Here is a 25,983-nt window from a genome sequence, read left to right as displayed (position 1 = left end):
TCCTACTCACTGTTTCATGTGTGGATTAAGGGGATTAAAACTGACTTGTTTGGTAAGATGTCACCTCTCTCCTTATAAAAGCGACACAAAAGGAAACAGCCACCCAGCACATGGAAGTAGAAAGTCCTGACCTTTTAATTATCTCAAGAGATAATAAGACCAAAGTCTTCTCTGAGGCAAATGCATATTAGTACTGATAGAATCATTGTGCTTTTCAGTAAAAGAAATAGGAGTCTGTATTTACATAAGAAACTATAGTGTCTGAGATCCTTAATATATATATGTATATATATATGCATATAATATGGAAATGATTTTGAATTACAGCATTTACAGAATAAAAATAAGCTGGAACAAATAAATTCACTCCATTAAATAAGACTTTTCTTTCTTTCTTTCTTTTTTTTTTTTTTTACAGAAGAAGCAACTTTTGTGCATGTTAATGTCACAATTAAATTTTATTTATTTATTAATCCTATAAAAGAAGCATTAGGTTTGTCATTTCTCAAAAATAAAACTGCAATAATCATTGCAATGTGAAGCCTGAGATTGAAGCCTGAATAGGTATCACTGTTTGGTACCACAGTTCTCAGTTTTCCCCTTGGCATGAGAGACCTGCATCATGCTGAGCCAAAAAAACTGGGGCCATCACTGAGATCCCTTCTGTAGGATTTGGTGAGGAAGGTTACAAAAAGGAAATGAAACAAAACTCCCGTGCAGACATGATAATATGACTAACACTGCACTGAGCCCTCTAGTGCAATTCTTATGCTCGATGCCATGCGGTTCCGTGTAATGTAAATGTTATATTCTGAGCAACCAAGAAAACCTGAGAATCTTATCTGATTGGTTTGTGTGGGGCAGAAAATCGCTGAAAAGGGATACCAGTTTTGTCTGCCCTGTTGAATCAGATTCTTTCCTGAAGGAAAGAACACAGTTTTCTTGTTAGCTCTTTAGTGATGTAGTATTCCATGTGAACATGGATACTGAAGAAAGCAAAATCTGGTGTCTGGCAAAAGCAAGTTCTTCACTCTACCGGTGGGTAAACTTAGGGCAGATACTTTGGAAAATAAATCTCTTGCTGTACAAAAAACCCCACTCACTGTATTTTCCCCTTTGGATAAGAAATCATTTTCCTACTGGTTTAGATACATTCTCCTAAGACAGGCCTGCATCTGATTGAAAAAAAAAAAAAGTGACTAAGACATGATTTATAAAATTATGTCATAAATGATATATTGCAGATTTTGTATCCCTAAAATGTAAGTAAATGTTTAGGACTTTTTTTAATAAAAAATGGACAGTCTTAATATCTGTCTTTTAAATATTTTTGGTTTCATAAGCAGCTCCACATACAATAGTGCCTTGTTCTGCAAAACGTCCAAAAATAAAAAGTATTTTGTATTGAATCTTGACCCAACTTACCAAGGTCCCTGACATTTGTTTTTCACTATTGTTATTGATGATATAAATAAAACTCTCATATTACTTCTCATCTTTTTAAACAACCAAGAGGTGGAAGAAATGGTGTCAGATGTAATGAATCCTTAAGAGTGCCCACTCCATGCAAAACAAGGTAACAATAAAAGAGCAGAGCTTCAGAATTATTGCTATGATTCCCAAACAAAAGGCAACAGCAACGTACAGCTCTGGAAACTCAAGAGCTTCCTCTTCATTTCAAAGATAATTTTGCCTCTCTAAATATTCTGTGTAAATTTGGTAACATTTGGCCAGAGTTTATTTACTTTAAAGGCTAGCCAGCAAAAGGAAGAAGACATCTGCCAAAAGCCAGTGAGCAGCTTGGAATCGGTTTCCTATAAGGAGGACACAAATGCGAGTTTGGTAGATGGGCAGCAATGCAAGCCTTGGTAGCTTAAATAGGGACCCCCCCTCATTTCATGAAGTGTGTTTCTCCTGTATCATATAGCATCATCATATTAACGTTAGAAATTTATGGAAGACTATTGCAGCCCCAGCCACCATAGGCTTCCCATAGTTCCCTTTAGCAGCTTAGGAAAATGCAATAAAAACCATCTGTACAAAATACATTATGATGGATGCTTAAAGCCTACATGTTTCTGACAAGATCCTTCTTTCCAGTTAATTCTTGGCTTAAGTCACATAGAATTTTAGTCCATGTATGACTTCATTAAATAGATCACTAGTTTAATATGTCAAATACCAGCTTTGTCGCTGTAAAAAGGCGTGACATGGAACATGTAACAGTGAGTGCAAACACGGACAGGTTTCATCTGACCATAACGAGGTAACGGTGCAGAGTGGGAAGAGCAGCGGGAGCAGAAAATCTGAAACACAAAGAGATGGGTTTGTTGATACAGGTTTACTCTCTGGACATCAACTGCCTATTCTATATATCTTAAGATGGGATTCCATTAAGGAATGTTCACTCCCTTTGTGGGCTTCACTGTATTTCTCCCACTCTTCTTTCTAAGTTATATTTTTGTAAAGTGTTCAAAATGAACATGAATAGGTAAATAATGAACTGACTAGGACATTTTTACTCAGAGATGCCATGTAAATAACTTATTTTAAAAGTATATGTGTGTGTATTTAAATTAAACTTATTCCTTAGTTCTACTGCCTATTTCATAAACCAAACTATCCTGTAATGCAACCCTTCTATAGGACCCTCCTATAGTAATATGGAAAAAAATCAATAAATCACTTAAGCATACCTTGATAATGGGAAACTCAAAACTCACTGATAATATTTGGTTTCCTGGGCTAGGAAATTTTAGGAAAATGCTTTTAGTAATTTTCCTCCTTCAACAATGACTATTCAGATTACCATAATATGCATATACCTTTAAAAGAAATTGCTTTGCTTGCTTCTTATCAGTGTAATTTATCCTGGTAGTAGCCATCTTGCTCTTTTGCTATTTCAATGATTATATTTCATTGGCTCATCACTTATAATTCTAAAAGTAGCTCTCTTTTTTTGAAATAGTAGTCTTATAGCTCCAAATCCAATCTGTCCTCAGTAGCACAGGCTATTGGAATAAATGAACCCTAGAGATTGTTGGCAGGGCTCTGGGCCACGGAGTTAAGAGGAGGCATCTGACATTTTGTTCAGGCGCTCTTATTTAGAGCCCTTTAAAAGGCTGCATTCTATCTACATTTAGGTATCTGAAGAAATAGAGCTTCCCAGGTAGAAATATCACTGTTTTCAAAGCTTGGCCATTTATAGCCTTTTGGCCTCAGTTCCAAACCAGTTTCAGTGACCTACACGTTGCCCTGGAGCTCAGTACCTTGCCACAGCTCCTACAGTGGTGCTTCCTCCGAATGACAGTGAAAGGCGCTTTGCATGCTGTGCAGTAGCTGCAGGCTTCATCTGGTACCCATTCAGGAGGATCTGCCCAAAACAGAAAAACCAAAGCAGATATTGCAACAAGTTAAAAGGAGAAAAAAGAAACCTAACAAACCGTGGGTAATTGTTGGGGGAGAAGAACGAAAAGTACATAATGTAAATACAGATGTTGAGACACCAAGTAAAATCTGTTCTACAAATACACAGTTCAAGAGCATAACAGGTTGGATGATGAAGCCTGAGTTAGATAAATAGATACAGACATAGAACTTTGGGTTTCTAATTTCCTTTTCTGTCTTCCTCTCTTTCTTAATTTATTTAAACTTGTTGAAAAAATATACAGAAAAATATCTCTTGCTCTTTACTAGTGCTGGAAATTACATCTGTCTCAAAAACACAGCTGGAAGACCTACCCTTTTCCCATCACCTCAGATATGAAATTTGTTGTACAATATGGTACTGAGGTCAAGAGCCTAGGGAAAAAACCATACATCCAACATTCAAATATATCAATGTATTCTATTTGGTTCTTAGCTGCCAGTGGAAAAGTCCAGCCAGTAATGATCTGATACCTCATACTGAACAAACTGCTTTAGAATTTACAGCAATTGATTTATTCTCAATGAGAACTAAGTCAATTCCATTCAATATGAAACACTCACTGATTGTATTCTGTGTGCTGAAAACCGTTAGGTAGAGACATTGAGAACAAAGTAGATAAGGCAAGCAAAGATCCTGTCTTCATGGAGTTTACAAACAAAGGATACACACACAGATAATTATAATACAAAGTAGGCAAGTATAGAAGAGAAATATGGAGCATGACCAGGTCTGGCAAAAGGAGAATCATTTCTAATAAGGTTGGAGGTGAGGGATATCAGAGAAAGTTCCACAGAGGAAGGGGCACTGGTAGTAAAGGATAGCCTGGATTTTAGTATTTAAAGATGGTAGTAGGATGTAGGAATGGGAAAACTTGTTAAGAAAATATTGAAATAGTCTTAAGTGAGTAGTAAAGAAATGGTAATTGTACAAAACAGAAAGGAATTCAAACTATATTATAGGGCAGTATTTGGTATAGTTAAAATATAAAAGGAGATAAATGGAATAGATAAGACAAGGAATCAGAAATAATACAATTCTACCTGACATTTGATAAAAATTCAAACATAAATTATAAAGGAAGTTTTTGATAAAAATTACTGGAAAAAATGAAAAAAAAAAAAACAACCAGTCTGTCACAAATTAGATTTAGATCAACATTTTACATCAGTTAACTACAATCAACTCAAAATGGCCCTATGATCTGAATATTAAAGGACATACCATGAAAAATTAGAGAAAGCAGACCATATGATGGCTACAGGTAGGTAGTGGATTCTCTCTACCTCTCTCTTTTTTTTGGGGGGGGGGGCAGTTGAGACAATTGGTGTTAAATGATTTGCCCAGTGTCACATAGCAAGGTTAAGTGTCTGAGGCCACATATGAATTCAGATCCTCCTGATTCTAGGGCTGGTACTCTACCCATTAGTTGTACCTAAAGAATAAATTCCCCACCCAATAATAGCTTTTTATTTTTCAAAATGTACATAGCTATCAACATTCATCCTCGCAAAACCTTATTTTTCAAACTTTTCTCCTTCCCTTCCTCCCTCCTCCCCTAAGCAAGTAATCTAATATAGGTTAAAGATGTGCAATTCTTCTAAAGACATTTCTATCATTTGTCAGATCAAAGCAAAATCAGATCAAACGAAGAAAAAAATGAGAACAACAAAAGCAAGCAAGCAAACAACAACAAAGGTGAAAATAGTGTTGTGATCCACATTCAGTTCCCATAGTCCCCTCTCTGTATAGGGAATGAATTCTTAATCAAACAAAGGAGAGAGAATTTCAAAAGATAAAACAGATAATTTCTATAATAAGAAATTGAAAGGGTTCTGCATTAACAAGTTAATGCAACTAGAATATAGAACAAGTGACTACGAAAAATATTTATCAAATATCTCTGATAAGGATTTGATATCCAAAATACATAGACAAATAATAGAAGTACATAAGATCAAAATTCATTCCTCAATAGGTAACAAAGGATGTGAATAAACACCTCTCTTAAGAATAATGACAATTTATTTGCAACCATATGAAAAAATGTCATATGGCATCACTAATGCCATTACCAATAACAAGAGAAATGCAGCTCAAAATAACCCTGAGGCTTTGCTGTACACTCAGCAAATTGGCAAAGATAGCCAAAGAAGAAAATAGGCAATACTAAAAAAAATTACAGAAAAATATGGACATTCAAGCATATTGTTAGTGTAACTTTGAATTGGTTCAATCACAGGCAATGTGGAAGAAATCTGGAACTATGCTAAGAAAGTGACTAAAATGTTTATGCTCTTTGACTTAGGTATTACAACCATGGAGGATGATGAAAGAAAGGTCCCATCCATATGCATCAAAATATTTATGGCAGCATTTTTTTTTTTTGTAGTAACAAAGAATTAGAAACCTGCTATTTGTGGATGATACATGATGCTAGTGGAATTATTGTTGCAAATAAGAAATATGATGTATATGGTATATATTCCTATGAGCATAGGAAGACATGTGAATTGGTGCAAAGTGAAAGAAACTGTGGCAGGAACAATATCCTAACCCTCTTCCTCAGTTAAGGTGGGCTGTTTTTCCTTAAAAGATACTGAGACTTTCCTGTTGACTTGGTTAACTCAAAGAAGCATGGGTTCAAACCATTGGGAACACTTCCTCATTTGGCTGACTTCAAAGCAGCCACCAGAAGTTCCAGAAGATATTCGGATGCTTGGCTCCTGGATCATGAGGGATAAGTCAGACAAGTGAGCTTATTTTAGCAGATTCAACTCCAGGTATCTTCAATGACTCTCTTTGTTGAGTATACCTCTTCTATAGCTAAGCAATCTTTTTTTTTTTAAACTCTTTTTTTTTTAAACTGTTGAATGACCTAGTATCTCACTAGTATCTTATTTTATTCCAATATTGTATTTAAATTAGTAAGGGACTGGTCTGAGTCTGGCCCAGCCCAGAATATAAGAAGAAGCTGGAAAATATACACTATATTATGATTATAATCCAATGATAATAATATAGTGACTATAAATATTTAAATGCAAATAATGACAAGAACAAAATGATTAAAATTTATGTTATGAAATTATAATGACCAAACATGTTCCCAGAGAAGTGATATGAGAATGTATCTTCCTCAATTTTTCTTCAGAGTAGGGAGACTATGAGTGTGGAACCCTGACTATATTTCCAAGCTATTTCAACAAGTTAGTTAGTTTTACTTTTTTCTTCTTACTTCTTTTTACAATTTTACAATACATTTCTCTTAAGAAGTAGAAGGATATCCACTGGGAATTGTAAATAATATCAAAACAAAATATATCAATAAATATTTATTTCAAAAATAAATGTAACAGTTCTGTGGGGAAAAAGAAAACAAAGGAAGACATATATAGCATTTTGAAGGAGAAATAAAAAGAACTTGATATTGGATATGAAACATGAGGAATAGAAGTTTAAAATGTGTATGAGTAGATGACCTTTGGAATACTGTATTTCTGATATCAGATATAAGGAAATCAGAAGGAAAACCAGGTTTTAAGGGAAAGTTTGGTTTTGTATATCTTGTGTTTTGAGGAGCTCATGGAACATCTGTATGGGGATGTCCAGTTGTCAGTTGGAAATGTAAGCCTGGAGCCAACAAGAAAGGTCAAATGCATGGGGGATAAGAACCAAGAAGAATTTACTGAATTTATTAGTAACGTCACTGGTGATTTTTGAGAAAACATTTTTAATAGAGTGGTAAAGGTCAAAGCCATATTTCAAGGCTCTTTTGATTGAGTAGGTAGTGAGGAAGCAGAAGCACACATTATAGAGATGAAGGCAACAGCTGAAAAAGGTATAAAGTTCAAGGGAAGATATTTTAATAAGTGAGGGAACTTGAGCATGTTTGCTCACAAGAAAGGAAGGAATCAGGAAAGAGGGAGAAGTAGCAGATTCTTGGGACAGTAGTAAAGATCAAAGGAAAAGCACATAAGGAAGAAATTAGCTTTGGCAAAAGAGGCAAATGTCTCTCCCAGGTAAAATAGGAGGGGTAGGACTATATAAAGAGCAAGGCAAAAGCAAAAAATAACCCAAACCTAAAAGAAGGGTTCCAATCCGCAGTGGGATTGGGATGTCACAAAAAGATGGGACTCAGGAAATCTCAGTTCACATCCTGTCACTCCTAGCACTGATGTTTTGTGATGCTGGGTATGGCACTTCTCCTTTGAGTCTTAGTTCATTTGTTTATATAATAAAGGGGTTAGATGAGATGGCTTCTCAAACCCCTTCCAGATCTGACATTTTACCATTTAAGATAAAGTCCAAAAAATGTTCTTGAAGAAATATAACAAGATTTCTTTTTACTTCTCAGTGAGTCACAGAAAACGACAGAAACTAGTTAGGCGGGTTCTCAGAAATTGCCTGGCACAAACTTTACCATCTATATTCTCCTATGACATTTCCGACAAATCATCAAAGAGGTCTGGGGACAGGAATCCACAACCTTCTGAGGGAGCCCTGTCTCCTACTGGCTAGCTCTTCTAGGATCTGAACCAAGTCTTCCTAATTCTAAATCCAGTGCACAATAGGATCACATACTTAAAGCTAGAATGGATTCTAGATGTTATCAAGTACACCCAATTTTTCAAATGGGGAAAGTGAAGTACAGACAGGTTAGGGGATTTATCACACAATAAGTGTCTGAGACATGATTTGGACATAGCTTTCCCTGACCCCAGGTCCGGGGCTCTATCTAATGTTGAATGCTGCCTTTCCAGTCAGTGTTTGCTACACATATGTGAATTTTGTGTACTATTGTAATGCTATTTGTTCTAAGGGATATAAAGAAGCATAACCCAGGGTATTCTAAAAGTCTTGGTGCAGTTTAACATTTTTTTAGAACTTTAATACTGTAAAATGCTTTTAAAGCTTTAACACCGCAAAATATTAATACTGCAAAACTAGGACTTTTGGGACACCCTGTGTGTGATACCCATCTTTAAAGTGGCCTCATACATAAGTTGTCTCAAAAGTCTAAAGTTAAAGATTCAAACTGCACTAAGACTTGGAATGTTTGCTCACTTGAAGGAATAATGATGATGATGATGATAATGATTTCTTTTTTATTTTTTCAAACCTTAAAACAAATAAAACGAGAATACAGTATTTCATTTGATTCTCATAACACTTTAAGAGAAAAGCACTATTATTACTGATTTTCTTATGAAGAAATGGAGACAAAAAAGTTGTTAGCTAGTCATTTTCAAAGATAGAACTCAAACCCAGGATCCTGCTATTTCTAAAATTAGCATCATGATGACTATGAAAAAATAAGGAACTTACTACGCAGCCTGAAAAATGCAAATATAAACACAAATGATTAAATAATAAGTGAACTGGAACAGAATAAAACAATATAAGAGACTTGCTAGGTAGTAAATAGGATCATAGCATTTGGAGCCGGAAGAGAACTTAATGATTAGTCCTTATTTTTGGCTGAACAAATTGAGATATAAACAACAGAGTCAGGATTTCTAAATCTAGATTCTCTAATCCCAAACCCAGCTTTCTATGCACCATTCCGCCTTATCTCCATGGTTTAGTATGAAACGAGTGATACCAATAATCAATGCTCTCAGAGTTTAGATCAGGGAGAATGGTCCAGGGAGACTTTGTAGAAAAGGATAAATTTAAATAATGGACAGGATTTGCCTAAAGGGAAAAAAAAAGATTTTGCTTTTTTGTATGTCATGAACTTCTCTTTATCCTCTTCTATGGATTTTAAAATGACCCTCTATCATAAAAAAAAAAAAAAAAAAAAAAAAAGGACCCACATGTACAAAAATGTTTGTAGCAACCCTCTTTGTTAGTGGCAAGGAACTGGAAACTGAGTGGATGCCCATCAAATGGAGAATGGCTAAATAAGTTATGGCATATGAATGTTATGGAATATTATTGTTCTATAAGAAATGATCAGCAGGCTGATTTCAGAAAGGTCTGGAAAGACTTACATGATCTGATGCTAAGTGAAGTGAACAGAACCAAAAGAACAATTATATCGACAAGATTATGTAATGATCAACTGTGATGGACCTGGATCTTTTCAACAATGAGGTGATTCAGGCCAATTCTAATTTGGGATGAAAAGTCCCATCTGAATCCAGAGAAAGAACTATGGAGACTTAATGTGGATGACAACATAGCATTTTTCACCTTTTTTTGTTGTTGTTTGCTTGCTTCTTGTTTTCTTTCTCATTTTTTTTTCCCTTTTTGATCTGATTTTTCTTGAGCAGCATGATATTTGTGAAACTATGTATAGAAGAACTGCACATGTTTAACCTATAATGGATTACTTGCTGTGTAGGGGAGAAGGATGGAAGGAATGGAGGGAGAAAAATTTGGAATGCAGGATTTTGTAGAAATGAATATTGAAAACTATCTTTGCATGTATTTTGAAAATAAAAGCGATTATGTGAAAAAATAAAATGACCCACTTTTTTTCTTTTTGACCATTTTGGGCATAATTATCATATTTCCTTGCTCCCTCCAAAAATCCATCCCCCTCCTTTTTTAAACAAATAAGCATAGTCATGCAAAACATCCACACACTGTTCCTTCTAAAAATGTAAATCTTGTCAGCACTTCAATTTCAATGCATCTAAAAATAAACTCATTATCTTTTCTGCAAAACCTACTCCTGGCTACATTGCTTTTATTTTTTTTTTTTTTGGGGGGGGGAGGGAGTGTCAAAGGAATCATCATTCACAAAGTCTTGCATGTCTCTAATTTTGGGCTTTTCTTCAATTCAAATCTCCTATCTAATAAATTGCCAAAGCCTGTCAATTTCAGCTCCAAAACATCTCTCACATCAGTCCCCCTCCTTGTTCTTCAAATTTCATCACCCTAAGTACAGGTACTCATTTTTAGCCACCAGGAATACTGCAATAGCTGCCTTAGCTAGATCTTCCCCATCTTCTCTCTCTCCTCTCCAAATGATCCTTTATATAGTTTCCAGAAATCTTTAGTAATGCCCTATTGACTTCCCATCAAGTTCAAGCTTCTCTGCCTGGCCTTTAAGATGCTTTACAGCCTGCACTCATTCTATCTTTCCAGTCTCCCCTATGAGAACTCTATGCTCCAGTCAAATAAGACAGTTCTCTCTCCCCTAAAAATACATCATGTTCTCACAACTTCAAAACTTTGGTCTGTTCTGTACCCTTGGAATGTTCTTCCTTCTGATCTTTACCCTTTAGCCTCCTAATAACACAAATTAGCTAGTATTTATATAATAGTTTTAGGCTTGCAGAACACTTTATAAATATTTGTCATTTTTATCCTTACAATAGTCTTGGAAGGTAGTCAGTCATGAATAAACATTTATTATGAACCTCGTCAGGTGCTACACTGGGAATACAAGGAAAAGCAAGAGAAAATCCCTGCTTTTTGGGAGCTCACAGAATATCAGGGGAGACAATATGCAAACAATGAAATATAAACAAGCTGTGGACAAGATAAACTGGAAATAATCGATAGAGAGAAGGCTCTAGAATTAAGGACAATCAAGAAATGCTTCTCATACACGGTGGGATTTGATCTGGGACCTGATGGAAGTCAGGATAGTCAGGAAGAGGGCATGAGAGGGAAAGCATCAGAGGGTAAATAATGAGTTCAATTTTGGACATGCTGAATTCAAAATGGAACATCCAGTTTACAGTGTCCAATAAGCAGCTGAATATGGAAAACTGAAGGTCAGCATAGAGGACTGGGATAAATAATTGAGAAGGAACATATTCTAGAGAATCAGGAGAGAGGAGTATCATGAAAATCTCAAGAGAAAAGAGTATCAAGGAGAAGGCAGTTATTGACAAGCATCAGGAAGAAGAGGGTGGTTAAAATCTGCAGAAGTTGAAGGATGAGGATTGAGGGGAAAAAATCATTAGATCTGGAAATTAAGAGATCATTAATAACTTTGGAGAGAACAGTTTCAGTTGAATGATAAAATAACAAGTTATATTTTATAGAGTTAAGATAGTGAAAGGAAAGGACATAGAGGCATCCCATAGAAACCAAACTGAAAGAATTTAAACGCAAAACCGAGAAAGTATGGGGCCATAACTAATGGAGAATGGATGATTTTTGCGAGGATTTTTGGAAGATGGAAGAAAAGATAGGCATGTTTTTAGAAAAAGCAGAGAAGTAACCCTTAGGTAGATTAAACATAAGAGCAAAGGTGGGAATACTAGAGGAAGCAATATGATGGAGAAGATGGAATAGAATGGGATCACTTGCAGATGTAAGGGCAAAGAGAAAGACCACTTCATTACATGAAACAGAAGTGAGGGAGAATGTAAAGTCTGGATTAGCTCCCTGTTGACCTCAGGATTAGCCAGAGTCAGGATCAGCAAAAGTCCTTGGTTTTTAGGGGGAGAAGTCAAGGAGATGGACAAAACTACCACAAGCTCTCCACCTACCGACCTCCCTTCTTGTTCTCCTCCAAAGTGACTCTGGCTTATCTTACTCCATCCCTTAATCCCTCCTACATTTATCTGAATACACCAAAAGATCAAGCCAGAAAAGAATAATGAGAAGGGCCATTTCCCAAGCATATGCTAATAGAGTATTATCCAATAGGTAATTAGCCTTAAGTGCTCGGTTGTCTGATTCCAGTGCACCTTTTCAGAGTTTCAGGCCTTTATAGGAGATGGTGCCAGAGGTCCCTCTCTGAGGGAGATAAGAAAGAGGGGAGAAATGGGAGTGAATGGCCTTTTTTTTTTTTTTTTTTTTTTAAATAAAGAGGTAAGTTTCTCAGCTTAGAGAGTACACATCAGAGGAGCTGTGGGATAGATGAAGAAGAATGAAAAGCTATGGAGGAGCCAGAATGACCTCTCCGATAGTGCATTAACTTGGGAGGCGTAAAACAATTGCCTTACATCAGTGAGTAGGCAGCTGACGTTATGTAACATAAATCTGGAATGGATGTAGGCGCCAGTTTTGAGAGATTCCTTCAGCTTTGTTCAGCAGCATGTGTGTAGGAGGGATGGCAATGGATAGTGGGAGTGATCCAAGACAGGCTTGGCAGGGTCTAGACAATAAGGGGTCAGAAATTCAGGAGAAGAGGCCAGTATGGAGTTGAACTCCATCATCAAGTACTCCAGATAGAAAAGGAAGGAAGGCCTGGCTTGTGCATGCAGCAATGACCTCGGGAAAAAAAGGAAGGGTGGAAAAACTAGAGATTGTAGTGAGGATAAAGAACAGGGTTTGGGGACAGAAGGGGTGGGGGGTGGAATAGCAATCGACTGTGATCAGACAAAGGATTCCAGAATTCATGCACGATGAAGTGATACATCTGTCAGTGATGGCAAGATCACTTCACCATCATCTGTGTGTATGGATGAAGTGGGGTCAAGGGAAGAGGAACCAAGGGAAATGAGGTGAGGAACTGTGAAGTTAGAATACATGAGGCACCTCCCTTAAATGAGGGTGGGAATAGAGGGGAAGAAGGACACTATGATCAAGGCACTGGACTCTATGAGGAAAGAAAAGAGTCCTAGAGATCTGCAGACAACAGCTACCAGAATTCTAAATGGGTGGTAAGCAGGGTTCGAGGGAATATTGAAGGAAAAGAAGTTACTAAGTTTTGATTGTAGAGAAAGAATCTGGAGTGGCATTGGGGAGAAGGGAGCATTCCAATTCCCTTAAACAGAGAACTAGGAGGAATAAAGGAAAGTGCAGCCAGTGCAAAAGAAGGAGACCAGGGTTGCTGTTCTATTAGGAGTTAGCCAGCTCTCAGTGCTCCAATTATCCCCACTTTATAGATGAGGCAACCAAGGCAGATCAAGTTAGTATCTGAGGTCATATTTAACTCAGATCCTCCTAACTAAGTCCAGAGTTTTATCCACTGTTCCACTTGGATATGTCTTATACATCATTTAAAATCCACCTCAAATGCTAATTTTTTTTCAGGAAACCTTTCCTGTTCCCTCTAGCTGATGATCACTTTCCCTATCAGATCTCACACAGAACTTTGATAATTGTCTAAAATTATTTTTTAGGTAATGTGTATTATTGATATCTGCGTTGGCTCCTTCACTTTATTGTGCTCTGTGGATAATATGTTTTTCCCTAAATGAAGATTTGTGGCAACTCTGCATCAAGCAAGCCTGTTGGTGCCATTTTTCGAACAACATGTCCTCATATTTGGTCTCTGCATCACATTTTGGCAATTCTCACAATATATTAAACTTCATCATCATTATATCTACTATGGTGATCTGTGATCAGTGATCTTTGAGGTTAATCTTATATAAAATTGATCAGTTGTACTCATATAAGATGATGAACTTAATTGATAAATACTGTGTGTGTTCTGACTGCTCCACAAGGCAGCCCCTCATTTTGCTCCCTCTTTTCAGGCTTCCTTATTCCTAGAGACACAATGATGTTGAAATTAGGTCAGTTAATAACCCTGCAATGGCCTGTAAGTGAAAGGAAGAGTCAATTTATGTGGAAAACTTCATTGTCTTATTTCAAGAAATTGCCAAAGCCATCTCAACCTACATCAACTACCGCCTTGATCAATCAGCAGCCAACAACATCAAGGCAAGACCTTCCACCAGAAAAAAGAATATCACTCACCGAAGACTCAGATGATGGTTAACATTTTTTTAGCCACAAAGTATTTTTTCATTAAGATATTGTGTGGTTTTTTTTATATAATACTACTGTACACTTAATAAACTAAAATTTAATGTAAATATAACTGGGAAACTAAAAAATTCATGATTCTTTTATTGCAATGATCTGGAAGTGAACCTCCAATATCTCCAAGACAGGCCTGACCCCATCATCAAACAGTAAGTCCCTTGAGGGCAGGGACCTGGCTTAACTAAACAACTCTTCTAACACCTAGCACAGTGATCTGTATCCAACAATAGCTTAATAAATGTTTGTTGTTTTATCTTATATTATATTGTTTTTGACTTGCCTAGTATCGTATTATACAGTATCAAGTTCTTTCTCATTTCCTAGTTAGTTTCCATTTGTTTACAAACATGTTCAGGCTTTCCTAATCCTAATAGATTTTTCAGTGACTTTACCACAGCAGATCTATTTTTGTCAACTTTTTTTTTTCTATCTTTGAAAGAATAATCTACCACTGCCTCACTATCCACATCTTTAGTGTTCTGCAATTTGGAATCTTTACCCAATAATCTATTGAAATCACTTTCTCAAAGATCCTTAAATGACCCTGTGATTTCCAAATCTGGTCTCCTTTTTTTTAGTCCTTACCCTCTTTTACACCTGTGTCCCACTGACACCTGATAACCTTTTCCCCTTTTGGCCTTCTCCTTCCTTGATTTCAGAAATAGCCTATTGAGGATTTCCCTTTCTCTTTGTAACCCCTCTCCCCCATCTCCTTTGTCTTCTTGGATATCCCACAAGATTCTTCTCTCAGCCCTTTCCCCTCTTTTTTACTGAACAGATTCATATTTTCAGCTAGGATGTCTCTACCAGGCTCTAAGCTCACATCATCAACCTCCTGTAAGCTAAATCTCTACCTTGAATTTCCTAAGGACCCTTCAAAAACTTCATGTCCCAAACCACTTTTTATCATTTATTCCAGTTGCACCACTACTCATCCATTCTTCTCATATTGCAAACTTCAGTGTTATTTTTGACTCTTATCTCTTACTTTAGTTAATGAGCAATTATATCAAGTGAAGGAGGTTTACCTTAAAAGGCTATATACATGTTGTTACTTTTCTGCTCAAAACATTTCAGTGAATTCTTAATGCTTATCAAACAAAAAGTCCACTTTTTTTAGCCTGGCATTCATAACCCTCCGGAATCTGTCACTCTATGCTTGCAATTCTCTCATATTCAGGTCCCTTCACTCTTTCCTTAAATCTTTACTTGTTGAAATTCTAGCTCAATCTTGATAATCTAATTTGTATGTCACATTTCTTTCCTCAACTCCTTGAAAATGATCTGTCTTTCATAAGATCTTGTATAATATTTTATACTTTCCTTTGGGTTTTAAAGTTACTCTAAAACAATTAATTCCTTTATTATTCTATCTTCCTATGATCTTGTTTTGTTTCTTGCTCCACCCCAGACTTTCTTAGGAAGGCACATTGTTTGTGGTGGGTATATATATATATATATATTATTTTTTTTTTTTTTTAAGCAAAGCAACTGGGATTAAGTGACTTGTCTAGGGTTACACTTGCCTAGTAAGTGTTAAATATCTGAGGCAGGATTTGAATCCTGACTCCAGGGCCTGTGCTCTATCCATTGTACCACGTAGCTGCCCCAGTAGTAGGTATATTTCTAAGTCTAAAAATGATGAGATGGCCATTATTCTTCAACAAATTTTCAAAAATACTCACTGTGAAAAAGTTCTTCTGTAAGAGGATAAAACAGATAAAGTGAAATGTATGCTGCTAGCTTTGTGAACTAGCCTGAAAGCATAACTCTAGAACAGAGCTTGAAACAGTGTCCATAAGAATATTGACTATATTTGTTTTTGTTTTTTTGCCTTTGCTCCTGAGCCATGAGCTCTATGTGCAGGAAAAATTGTAAACATACAAATTCCTAATCTCTACAGCCTTCTGCATGAGGGATTTTTTTCAGCCTAGCAGTGTAAAATGTGTATCAAGAAGAAGTATTCTGATCTTCATGCCAAATAGTTCTGCAAGGCAGAAGGCTTAGTCATTCAGCTGCTCAGGAAAGCAAATACAGAGGAGAAGAGAGGAACAATTGTACTGATAGGCTAAGGACAAATTATTATTCAAATGTGAAAGGCAAAAAAAAAAAAAAAGTTTTTAATGGAAAACAAGAATTTAAGCACCATTGAATTAATGAGAAAAAAATCCAAAATAAAAAAATGGACAGAAAAATAGAAAAATAATTCAGTAGCTTTGATAAAAGAATGAATGTGATAGTGGAAAATTATTAAAAACTTTAGATAAAAAAAAATACTGGTGATATAATGATAGCATACAGAAGGATGGGTTTTTCTCCCCCAAAGAAATTCCAATTTATTAAAACAAAGAAAACAGAAAATAGACCAATGAAAGTCAATTTTTTATTAAGATAAAAATCAGATCTAGCATGCTTTGTTTCAAAGGTACTGGTAGAAAAGGGTGAACTAAACACATTTAAACTGAATGTCCAGGAAGGAACAAATTAAACTTGATTTGGCTAGGCTGGTCTGCAGAGGGGCAGATGGTGATCCTAGCAGAGGTTCTCAGCATTGCCAAAACATAATCTTGGCTCTATTACCAATTTTGGTCCCATGACATGTAGAGCCAAGTTCTTGGTAAGCTATCAGCAATGTTATAGTGACCCCCTCTGGTCAGGCATAAAACATGGCTCAATGGGCTCTAAAGGTTTTCTTCTTTCAATGAAGATGGGTTTAAAGATCACAGAAAATAATGTATGTTTATACATGAGGGTAAAGAAAGGGTTAAGGTTAAATCTCTCTGTAGAGGTTGGTTTGAGTCAAAGTCAAAGTCTCAAAGTCAAAGATGGTAAAGTTGAAACACCAATAAAACAATAAATTTCAAGTCAAGGACCCAAATATTTTTCAATTTATCACAATTTCCCCTTGGGCAGCTTAGTGTAGTTAGCCAATTTAATTTCATCCAACTAACACTTATTATATAGCTATTATATATAAAGAACTGTGCTGAGTTCTGAGAATACAAAGATAAAAAAAATAGTCCCTGACTTCAATTCTAATGAGGGAAGGATACATATAACAGTGAGTTATATGTATATAATTTAAGTAGGGAGAAAGTTTGACATCTCTAGGAAAGATGAAGGGCTTTCTAAAAGGAGCTGACATCTAAAAGGGGCTAAGGATTTTAAGATATAAGTAAAGAAAAAAGCATGTTTCAAACATGTACAAAGGCAAGTGGACATGAGATGGATTGATGAGTTAGAGGAACATCATGTGAGGTGGAATTCAAGGAAATGCAAACAATATGAAATAAGTCTGGAAAAGGAGGAGGAAGTTCTATAGAGAGCCTTTCAATACCAAGTGGGGGAATTGCACAGGTAGATAATGAACATTTTTGAGCAAGGGAATGGCATGATTTGTTAGATGTACTCTTTAAGAATATTAATTTGGTGTCTGTTTTCAGGCTGTAATAGAAGGAAAATAGAAGGAAATTGGAAGCAGGGAGATCAATTAGGAGGCGAGTGCAAGAGTCCCTGTGGGAGATGATGAGGGTCTGAACTAAAATAATGTGTGGAGGGAGGGGAGAGATGTCAGAGATTCCATAGAGGTTGAATTAATAAGATGTGGCAAATTATTATATAGAAGAAATGAGGGAGAAGAAGGAATTGAGGATGGTTCTCTGAGGTTATAAACCTGAGAGGCTTGAAGAATGTTGATGTCTTCCACGAAGTTTGGAAGGCAAGGAGGTTCAAAGGGGAAGATAAAAGAATTCCACACCAGAGCTGAAGGGCCAGTGGTTCAGCAGAGGGAGATAATCCCCAGCCAGCAGGTCATGATGAAGGGTAGAACCTCATGAGCGAGATGAGGAGATCTGGTAATAATCTGAACTAAACTGTCAGCTGAACCCCATGGAAACTGAGGAGATCTAATGGAGGGAGACAAGAGATAAGTGTCCAGGAGTGAGTCACGGAGGATATTCACAATTGAGGAGAGAGAAGTGGATGATAATCCAGCGAAAAAGACATGGAGGAAGAACAAGAGGAGAGGGCAGAATTCAAGAGAGAAGAGATGATCTGAGAGGAGGTTGCTGTTGAAAACTGGTTAAAGTAGAATTACACCCTAGTAAAGTCCACTGGATTTAGCAGCTGGTGAATGGCTTAGATAAGATGAAGTTCCTTGGCAAAAGGCAACAGATATAGATAATGTTTCCCTAGGAGTTTGATTATAAAGAGGAGACAAGCTATATGGTATGAAAAGGAGAAAGACAGGGGAAAAGATGGGAAAAAAAGGATAATTAAAGTGGCAAGAGCTCATCCTGATTTTCAAAAGAAGGGAGTTGACAAAATATCGGTCAGTGAGTCAGACTTCAGTTCCTGGTGAAGAATAATAAAAGAAACTGTAAGTGGACATATTGAAAAGAAGAGTTGTGATCACAAAGAACCAGTTTGGCTTCAACAAGAGAAGATTATTCAGACCCTTTTTGGCAGAGTTGTATGATTATTGGATACGATAGTGTTGAAACTATAGTTTACCTAAATTACTACAAAGGATTTAACAAAATCTTTCATGTTATTTTTATAGAAAAAGACATGTAGGCTAAAAGATGGTACAATTTGGTAGGAATAGCTGAATTTGAAGAGTAACCAATAATGTATTCAGTCATCTCAGAGTGGCGTCCTTTGTAGTGGCACCAGACTGTAGCATTTTTATTACTGACTTGAATAAAGGCAGAGATGGTGACATGCTCATCAAATTTGCAGTTAACATATTCAGTGACAGCATACGGTTCCAAAAAAGATCTCATAGCCTCAATTACTGAGCTGAATTTAATAAGATGACATTGAAAAGACACAAGTATAAAGTCTCACATTTGAGTTAAAAAAAAAAAAATCAGCATCATGAGTCCAAGATGGGAGAGGAGTGGCTAAACTTAAGTTGATTTTAGTTGTCTTCAAGCACAATATGAGCTGACTTGTGATATAGCAGCCTCCCCTGCCTCCAATAATGAGATTTTAGGATGGAGAGAGAAGGAGGAATTATATTGAAAACTAGGGAGATGACGTCCAATCTGTCCTGATCAGACCACATCTATAATGTTCAATTCTAGGAAATATATTTTTAGGAAGGTCACTAATAAGCTAGATAGCATTAAGAGAAGGGCAACCAGGAAAAGAGAAAACTTGGAGGGATGTGACAGCAGTCTTCAAGTAAATGAAGGACTCTCATAGAGAAGAGGGATTCAATTTGTTCTATTTGGTCTCAGGGACAGAACGAAGAGTAAAGAATGGAAGATATAAAGAGGCAGATTCAGATTTGACTTAAGAAAAAAGCTTCCTAGTGCAAGTGTTGCATTCAAAGTTAGTGGGATCTTGAAGCCTAGATGATTTGTTTGGTATTTTGTAGAAAGGATTCTTATTAAAGTATATAGCTGGTGCTAAATGACCTCTGATGTCCCTTTTACTTTTTGAGATCCAGTGCTTCATACTTGGAGAATGACAATATTGGATATGGCAAAAAGAAAAAATGGTAAGCCCATCAGTAAGATCCAATTCTCTTCTCAAAAGGCACTGTTACTCCATATTCTCATGGGTGTCTCCTAAGTATAAAAATTATCAATACAAATGGCTCTCTTTATTAAAAAGCTAAATCAGAATGTTAGACAATCCTTTAGGTTGCTACAACGTGTCAAAGAAAGCTTCTATCTCAGAGCTAAAAATCCCCATTTTTTACTTTTAAACATATTCCTGTTTTGTTTTTCAAAAGAAGGCACACTTATGACACGTTAGAATGGACATTTTTGCTTTCCAGTACTTGTTATTCTCTTTTCTAGAATATGTTTTCCCTTGAAATCTTATTTCTTTGTCTGAGAATGTGAGCTACCTTTATTGCTCTTAGTAATATTTCAGTGATCCTGGTAAAATAGAAAAATTAATTGGAAATTATTGAGTCATTTTCAACTTTATCTGCCTTGCCATCTTATTCCCTCCCATAAAGCTTTTTCATATTCTTACAATTACACTTTTAAATGGATTAATGCTACTCTTCAGAGAAATTGCATGGGAAATCTTTCATTCTGTTTACTGGAAAGAAAAAATAACAACAATTCAAAACATGCCTGAGGAACAAAACAGTATCTCTGGCACAGAGTACCCACAATATAACTTTGTTTGCTTTTAGAGCATTTTTAAAAAGACCTTTTGTCTTGACTGCTACAAATTACATAGTATGCTATTGTCTTCCCTTCCCATTTTCTGCTGCACCCCCCTCTCCTACAACTTAAATAAAGATATAATTTCCCATATGTTAGCATTATTCTTTCAGTCACCTAAGATAACTGTGACTCTTTCATGATTTAATAGAATCAGGGCTAAGGAGTACACATTTTTCTCCATCATTTAGCGGTAGGCACCCTCACCAGATGAGTCTTTCCAAAGCAAGATTTAAATTGTTCATAGCCCAAAGTATGCAGACATTAAAAGCTTATGCCTGGTTAAAAACAGAGAAAGTGAAATGGCTTCTTAACCTATCAATTTGCAGTTCTAAGCAAAAGCTACAGAAAATTGCAGCTTTTCTCTTTAAATTTTCATCAACATGGGCTGATTAAAAAAAAAAAAGAAGTGATTTTCAGAAAATATTATGAGATCATAAGAATTAGAGCTACAAGGGATCTCAGAAATTGCTGAATTAAGTGCACATTTATGGATGAAAAAACAGGCTTAGATTTGTCCTGTTCACCCAGTGAATTTCAGAAATGAAAATAAAATCCAGGCTTTCTGACTCCAAAAGCAAGAGCAGCACTCTTTCTAGTTTACTATACTACCTCATCATTGTCTATTTCTGTAAAATTAAATATAACATGTGAATTAAGGCCAGTTTATTCTGGTTTCCAAAATGTTGGTGCTGTTCAGCTGTATACACTTCCATAATGCCAGATGCCACATTAGTAGGTTTTTTTCTAAACTGGCACACATGTACATGGAGTAGAGTCAATAGAAGAAATTGAATGACAGCTCTCTTTATCAAAAGGCATCACATCTCTCTGTAGCACCATAAAAGCAGAAGACTTGCCTTTTGGAGACTCGTCAATGAGGATGGCTGGACTCCTCCCCAGCCCTTCACTGAGGAGCCCTGGAGAGTGGGGTCATAGCATGTCTCTGATGATTCAGTAGCAGTACCAGGCAAAGGCAAATTCAGTCTTTGTGGAAAAGCAATTAGTGTTCTGGGTACTGGGGTGGGGGTGGGGGTAGGAACTCTGCATTTTGGGAGTGGAGCTCTCATAAGTTAAAGTCTTGAATAGCTGTGCCAAACTGTCTAAAGTGCTTAAAAATTCTGGGTTTCCTGCCCCAAGTGTGTCATTGACCTTAGAGGCATTTCTGTGCCAGGAAAACCTCCCTATCTAAGGCATTCTAACTGTTACCATGCCAGTGTGATCCATGCCAGTCCATTCTCAGGGAACCAAGCTATGGGAAACAAATGCAGGCCTCTCTCTTTTTAAAGGATTTTTTTAAAGCCTTTTTTTTTTTTAACTCAAAACAAATCACCTTGACTATGACTGCTGCAGGCCCAGCTAGCCTTATTCTCAGTAGTCCATTTCCCAGCTGGCCAGTTTCCTAGCTGGCTTTTCCATCTCTCTCAACACTCCAGCTCTGGGAAGGAATGTCACCCACCTTTTGGAGAGCCGCCAGAAGGCTCTGACACAGAGCAAGGTCAGCTGGCTGACGGCAGACTGGGTTCCTTTGCAGCATTCCCTAAACGCCAAAGGGGTTTCTGACACTGATCTATAAGTTAACTGCCCAGAATACCACTAAAATGGATGTTGGGGGAAGGGACTTGTGAGAAGAGATCGCAGAAATGAAAGAAGTCAAGCTAGACAAGCAGGGTAGGTTACCCGCCTGATATGCAGGAAACACTGGTGACCGTGGGAGGAGGAGGGCCAAGCCCCAGGGCAACATGCTTCAGGCCATTGAACACCAAGGGCTCTGATGGAGCCAGGGAAAATGAAGAGAAGTAGCTCATGCATTTCCCCCTCACCTCCCAACTCCTTCAGAGAGAAGGCCTGATGTCCTTAAGGTTCTCTGCTCACTTCAACTTTTTTTTGCTTTCCTCTCTTTTTAAATGCATAATTTGGCATCTAAGTTTTTTTTAACAGTGATATAAAATATTGGCTAACATACATGAATATTTCTAATTATTTATTGACCTTGTGTGTAAAGGAAAGGGATTTCAAGCATGCTCTGTTCCTAGACAAGAGACTATCTGGTCAGCAAAATAAGGTCTTGGAGCTAATTTAAGACAAATGGATCAGGAGGCAGTGAAAGTGGTGGGTGGAGGAGATTGGTATTATACTTTGCTTGCCTAGCAAGAAAATGAGATCAATATATTCCTGGTTTGAAACTGGTAGCTGATAATTACCTTCAGGCTGTAAGTGAGAAAAGCAAGAGCATTTCATTCTCCAATTTTACTAAAGGTGATGATATTTTGTGAGGTCTTGAATTTTGAAAAGAAATAGAGCCAGGGCTCCAAAAAGAGAGAGAGGACTGAGTTCTTTATAAAGGGAAAACAACAATCCTGCAGAGGGACTGTGAGGGCCTTCAGGAAGGCAAGAGGACCTAAGTGGTTCTAGTCTGATCAGGAAGGCCTCTGGTTTGTGGGATGATTGACAGTTCTACCTGCTTTACTTTCCAGTATCACCTACTGTTTAAAAACTGTTGTTTTCACAAGGTAGATCAAAATAGCACCTCTTATTTTTGAAATTTAGGCAGGTAGGTAGTGCTGTTCAGGGGCACCCACCTAGAATCAGAAAGACTCATTTTCCTGAATTCAAAACTAGTTGTAGACATATATCAGCCATGTGACCCTGGACAAGTCACAATCCTTTTTGTCTCAGTTTTTTCATCTATAAAATGAGCTGAAGGAGGAAAATGACAAACCACTTTAGCTTCTTTGCTAAGAAAACCTCAAATGGGATCATGAAGAGTTGGTTGTTTCTGAAAAGCAACTGAATAACAGAATTTTTGAAATTTCTGATTTATAAATGCTCCTTTTGCTTCTACTAAGCTTTATTTGTGAACCTGAACATTGTTCCTCTTTTCTATCCCCTCCCCTAATGCTCCCTCCAGCCCCCAGAATTTCCCTCATTAAACTTCGCAGAAATTCCCCAATACCTTCAAAATCTCCATCTCTTGCCTTGGCTGCAAGTTCAGAAGAAGATATTGTTTCCTGGCAAAGGGCACAGTCTTCAAGAGCTGCACTTCTTAAATTCTGATTTACTGAAAAATAAAAGCACAGACACTGATATGTGTGCAGCAGAAATTCATCATCTGCAACAAACAAATGGAGAATAACAGCAATGAGCCAGAAGTCAAAAGTTAGGACTCTGAGAACTCCATGTATTAGAGCTTTCCCCAGAGATGTAAAGAGAAATAGAAGGAAAGGAACGTTTTGGGGTTTTCAGAAATAAAATGCTGCCTTTGGATAGCCATGGTGAGGCAGTAGAAAAGACATTGGATTTGGAGCTCAAGGATGTGGATTTGAATCTGGTCCTGGCATAATCTTACCTATTTCTCACTGAACCTGGAAAGTCTATGATATATAAATGCTATCTTCTCCCTGGATGCTAATGATCTTAGAGTCTGGGCTCAAATACAAAGTCTGGCATTTACTAGCTATATGCTACTAAGGCAAATGATTCAACTTTTGAGACTCAGTTTCTTCCTTTGCAAAATGAGTGTAATTATTGTATTTATATTTCCTTTGTAAATGCTTTGTAAATCTAAAAATGCTATGTAAATGAAAGTTACTACTAGCAGAGTTTATTATATGTATTATATATATACGTGTAAGGTTTTGAGAAACTAGCATGAAACAGTCCTAAGTGGCTGTAAATTTACCATCTGGGGGAGGGGGTGGGGGGAAGAAGGGGAAAAATTGGAACAAAAGGTTTTGCTTTTGTCAATGCTCAAAAATTACCTATCCATATATCTTGTAAATAAAAAGCTATAATAAATAAATAAATAAAAAGACAGTCCTTGTTCTCAGAGATCACATTCTAATGGAGGAAACATTTTTAGTACATATAAAAACACTTAAATCTAAAGACAGTTTTAGTAAGGGCTATAAAATATAATTTTTGGTATGACTCAAATTCTTGTCATGAATACTGCAGAACCACGAATTAAATAAGCATTTCATTCACAATACTTACCTTTCTTTAACTTCTCCCCATCTTCTGTGTCTGGCTTAGTTGCCATAACTTCAAATAAGGTCTTAAGAATACTTCGTAAATCACTTGCATAATTTGTTTGCAGTTGATCAGCAACGCCTAGGAAAGATGGGAAGAAACTGAAGACTACTTACTCATTCATATCAAATCAATTACTGAAAATAAAGTGTTATCATGATGTTTCAAAAATTACTTTTATGAATTCACAGCCATAGAAATAACAAGCCCTTAGAACCGTTATGGAGACAATAGGCTCTACCCCTGCCATTGAGGGGAATGAATGATCTACCTAGGCGAAGAGAAAGGAAATGCCATTTTGTTTTGTTTTTACCCTATAGATATATTAAGAAAAATCATGGTACTTGATTAATCAAAATATTCTAATATATTATACAGATCCCCATAAGTAAGTAGTAATAGACTTCATTTGAGGGTTAGAAGGAATGATCTTTCTTTCTATCACTCCATAAGGAAGGGGTATATCTTGTGGTACAAACCCAGAATTAGATTCAGATGACCCAGCTCTGCCTTTTTTATTACCTAATCTCTGTAAAATGAGGGAATCTGGCTGGATGCCCTTCCCAATACATGAGTGAGTACACATGTGTACATATGTATATATACATGTATGTATATGTATACATTTTTATTAGATTATATTTGTACCTCTTACAGGGCTGTACAGAAAACAAAGGCTTTGGGCTACCTATTCTGACCTATCTAGCAGTTTTCCTTCCTTGTTTTGATAATTGCATACTGATCCTAATTCAGCTGCTGTTTCATGACCCATCAAATGATCAGATGATTCAATCATTCATTCATTCATGCTTTTGCCTATCCATGAAATATTAATGGAATATCAGTGATGAGTCAGGCACTACGCTAGAAAGCTAGGATGTAGCTTTGTCCTTTTGGATCTGACAGTCTAGTGGAAGAAATATAAAAACTATGCAACAAAGCTGAATGAAATATAGAAAATGAGAAAGGTCTAATGAAAATTCAGAAGGAGGAGAGATTATATTTAGCAAAGAAGATCAGGCAATATGATCTACACTTTAGAGGATGAGTAGAAAGGTAGAATTTGGATAATCAGAAATGAGAAAAAAGGACATTTAAGAAGTATATAAGCAATAGGCTTTCCTACTAAGTAACAAAATGCCACTTAGTATCATGAGTTACATAGTAATATAAGCACACTTCATGATAATGTTTCAGTTTATCCGTCTGTAAAATGAGGCTGTTCAAAGTTACTAGGGCTACAAGCTATTTAATTTATGTGGGTGTCTCCCTTATAAATAGAAAGGGTTGGATTAGGTAGCCTCTAACACTGCTTCAGCTCTTAAATGTATGATCCTATTTTCATGGCCATCATGCAAGTTCTTGCCTTCTATCTCATTATTACATTATTGTTATATTAGCTTCCTTATTGTTCCTTCTGACTAGTAGCTACATTAAATTTTCACCAATGAAAAACAACTCCCTAGATTGAATTTCTATCATTAATTGACATAACTTATTACATGTAAACCTAGGCTGTCATTCAAGGCTCTTCATTACTTGCTGCCTTACTTACCCAACACTATTTGCTACAATTCCCCCAAAGGACACTCTACTATAATTAAGCCAGTTTTACCATTCTTTCAGGTTCTGAAATTTATAACCTCA

At 36.6% G+C, this 25,983-nt stretch overlaps 1 protein-coding gene across 3 annotated transcripts in view; it reads right to left on the bottom strand.

Moving 5' to 3' along the window:
• Window positions 1-415: 415 nt before the first annotated feature.
• The window catches only part of ZFYVE28 (zinc finger FYVE-type containing 28), a 182,657-nt gene continuing 157,089 nt past the window's right edge, over window positions 416-25,983 (bottom strand). For all 3 annotated transcript variants that reach the window (XM_031942322.1, XM_031942323.1, XM_031942324.1), the window contains exons 10-13: window positions 24,301-24,417; window positions 23,261-23,365; window positions 3,270-3,373; window positions 416-2,306 (exon numbers count right to left, since the gene is read on the bottom strand). In XM_031942322.1, coding sequence (XP_031798182.1) covers window positions 2,175-2,306; window positions 3,270-3,373; window positions 23,261-23,365; window positions 24,301-24,417 — 458 coding nt within the window. In that variant the 3' untranslated portion in view covers window positions 416-2,174. The remainder of the gene's footprint in view (window positions 2,307-3,269; window positions 3,374-23,260; window positions 23,366-24,300; window positions 24,418-25,983) is intronic.

The sequence above is a fragment of the Sarcophilus harrisii genome, chromosome 6 (assembly GCF_902635505.1).
Source record: "Sarcophilus harrisii chromosome 6, mSarHar1.11, whole genome shotgun sequence".
Taxonomy (NCBI): domain Eukaryota; kingdom Metazoa; phylum Chordata; class Mammalia; order Dasyuromorphia; family Dasyuridae; genus Sarcophilus; species Sarcophilus harrisii.
This window is presented reverse-complemented; position numbering and strand designations above follow the sequence as displayed.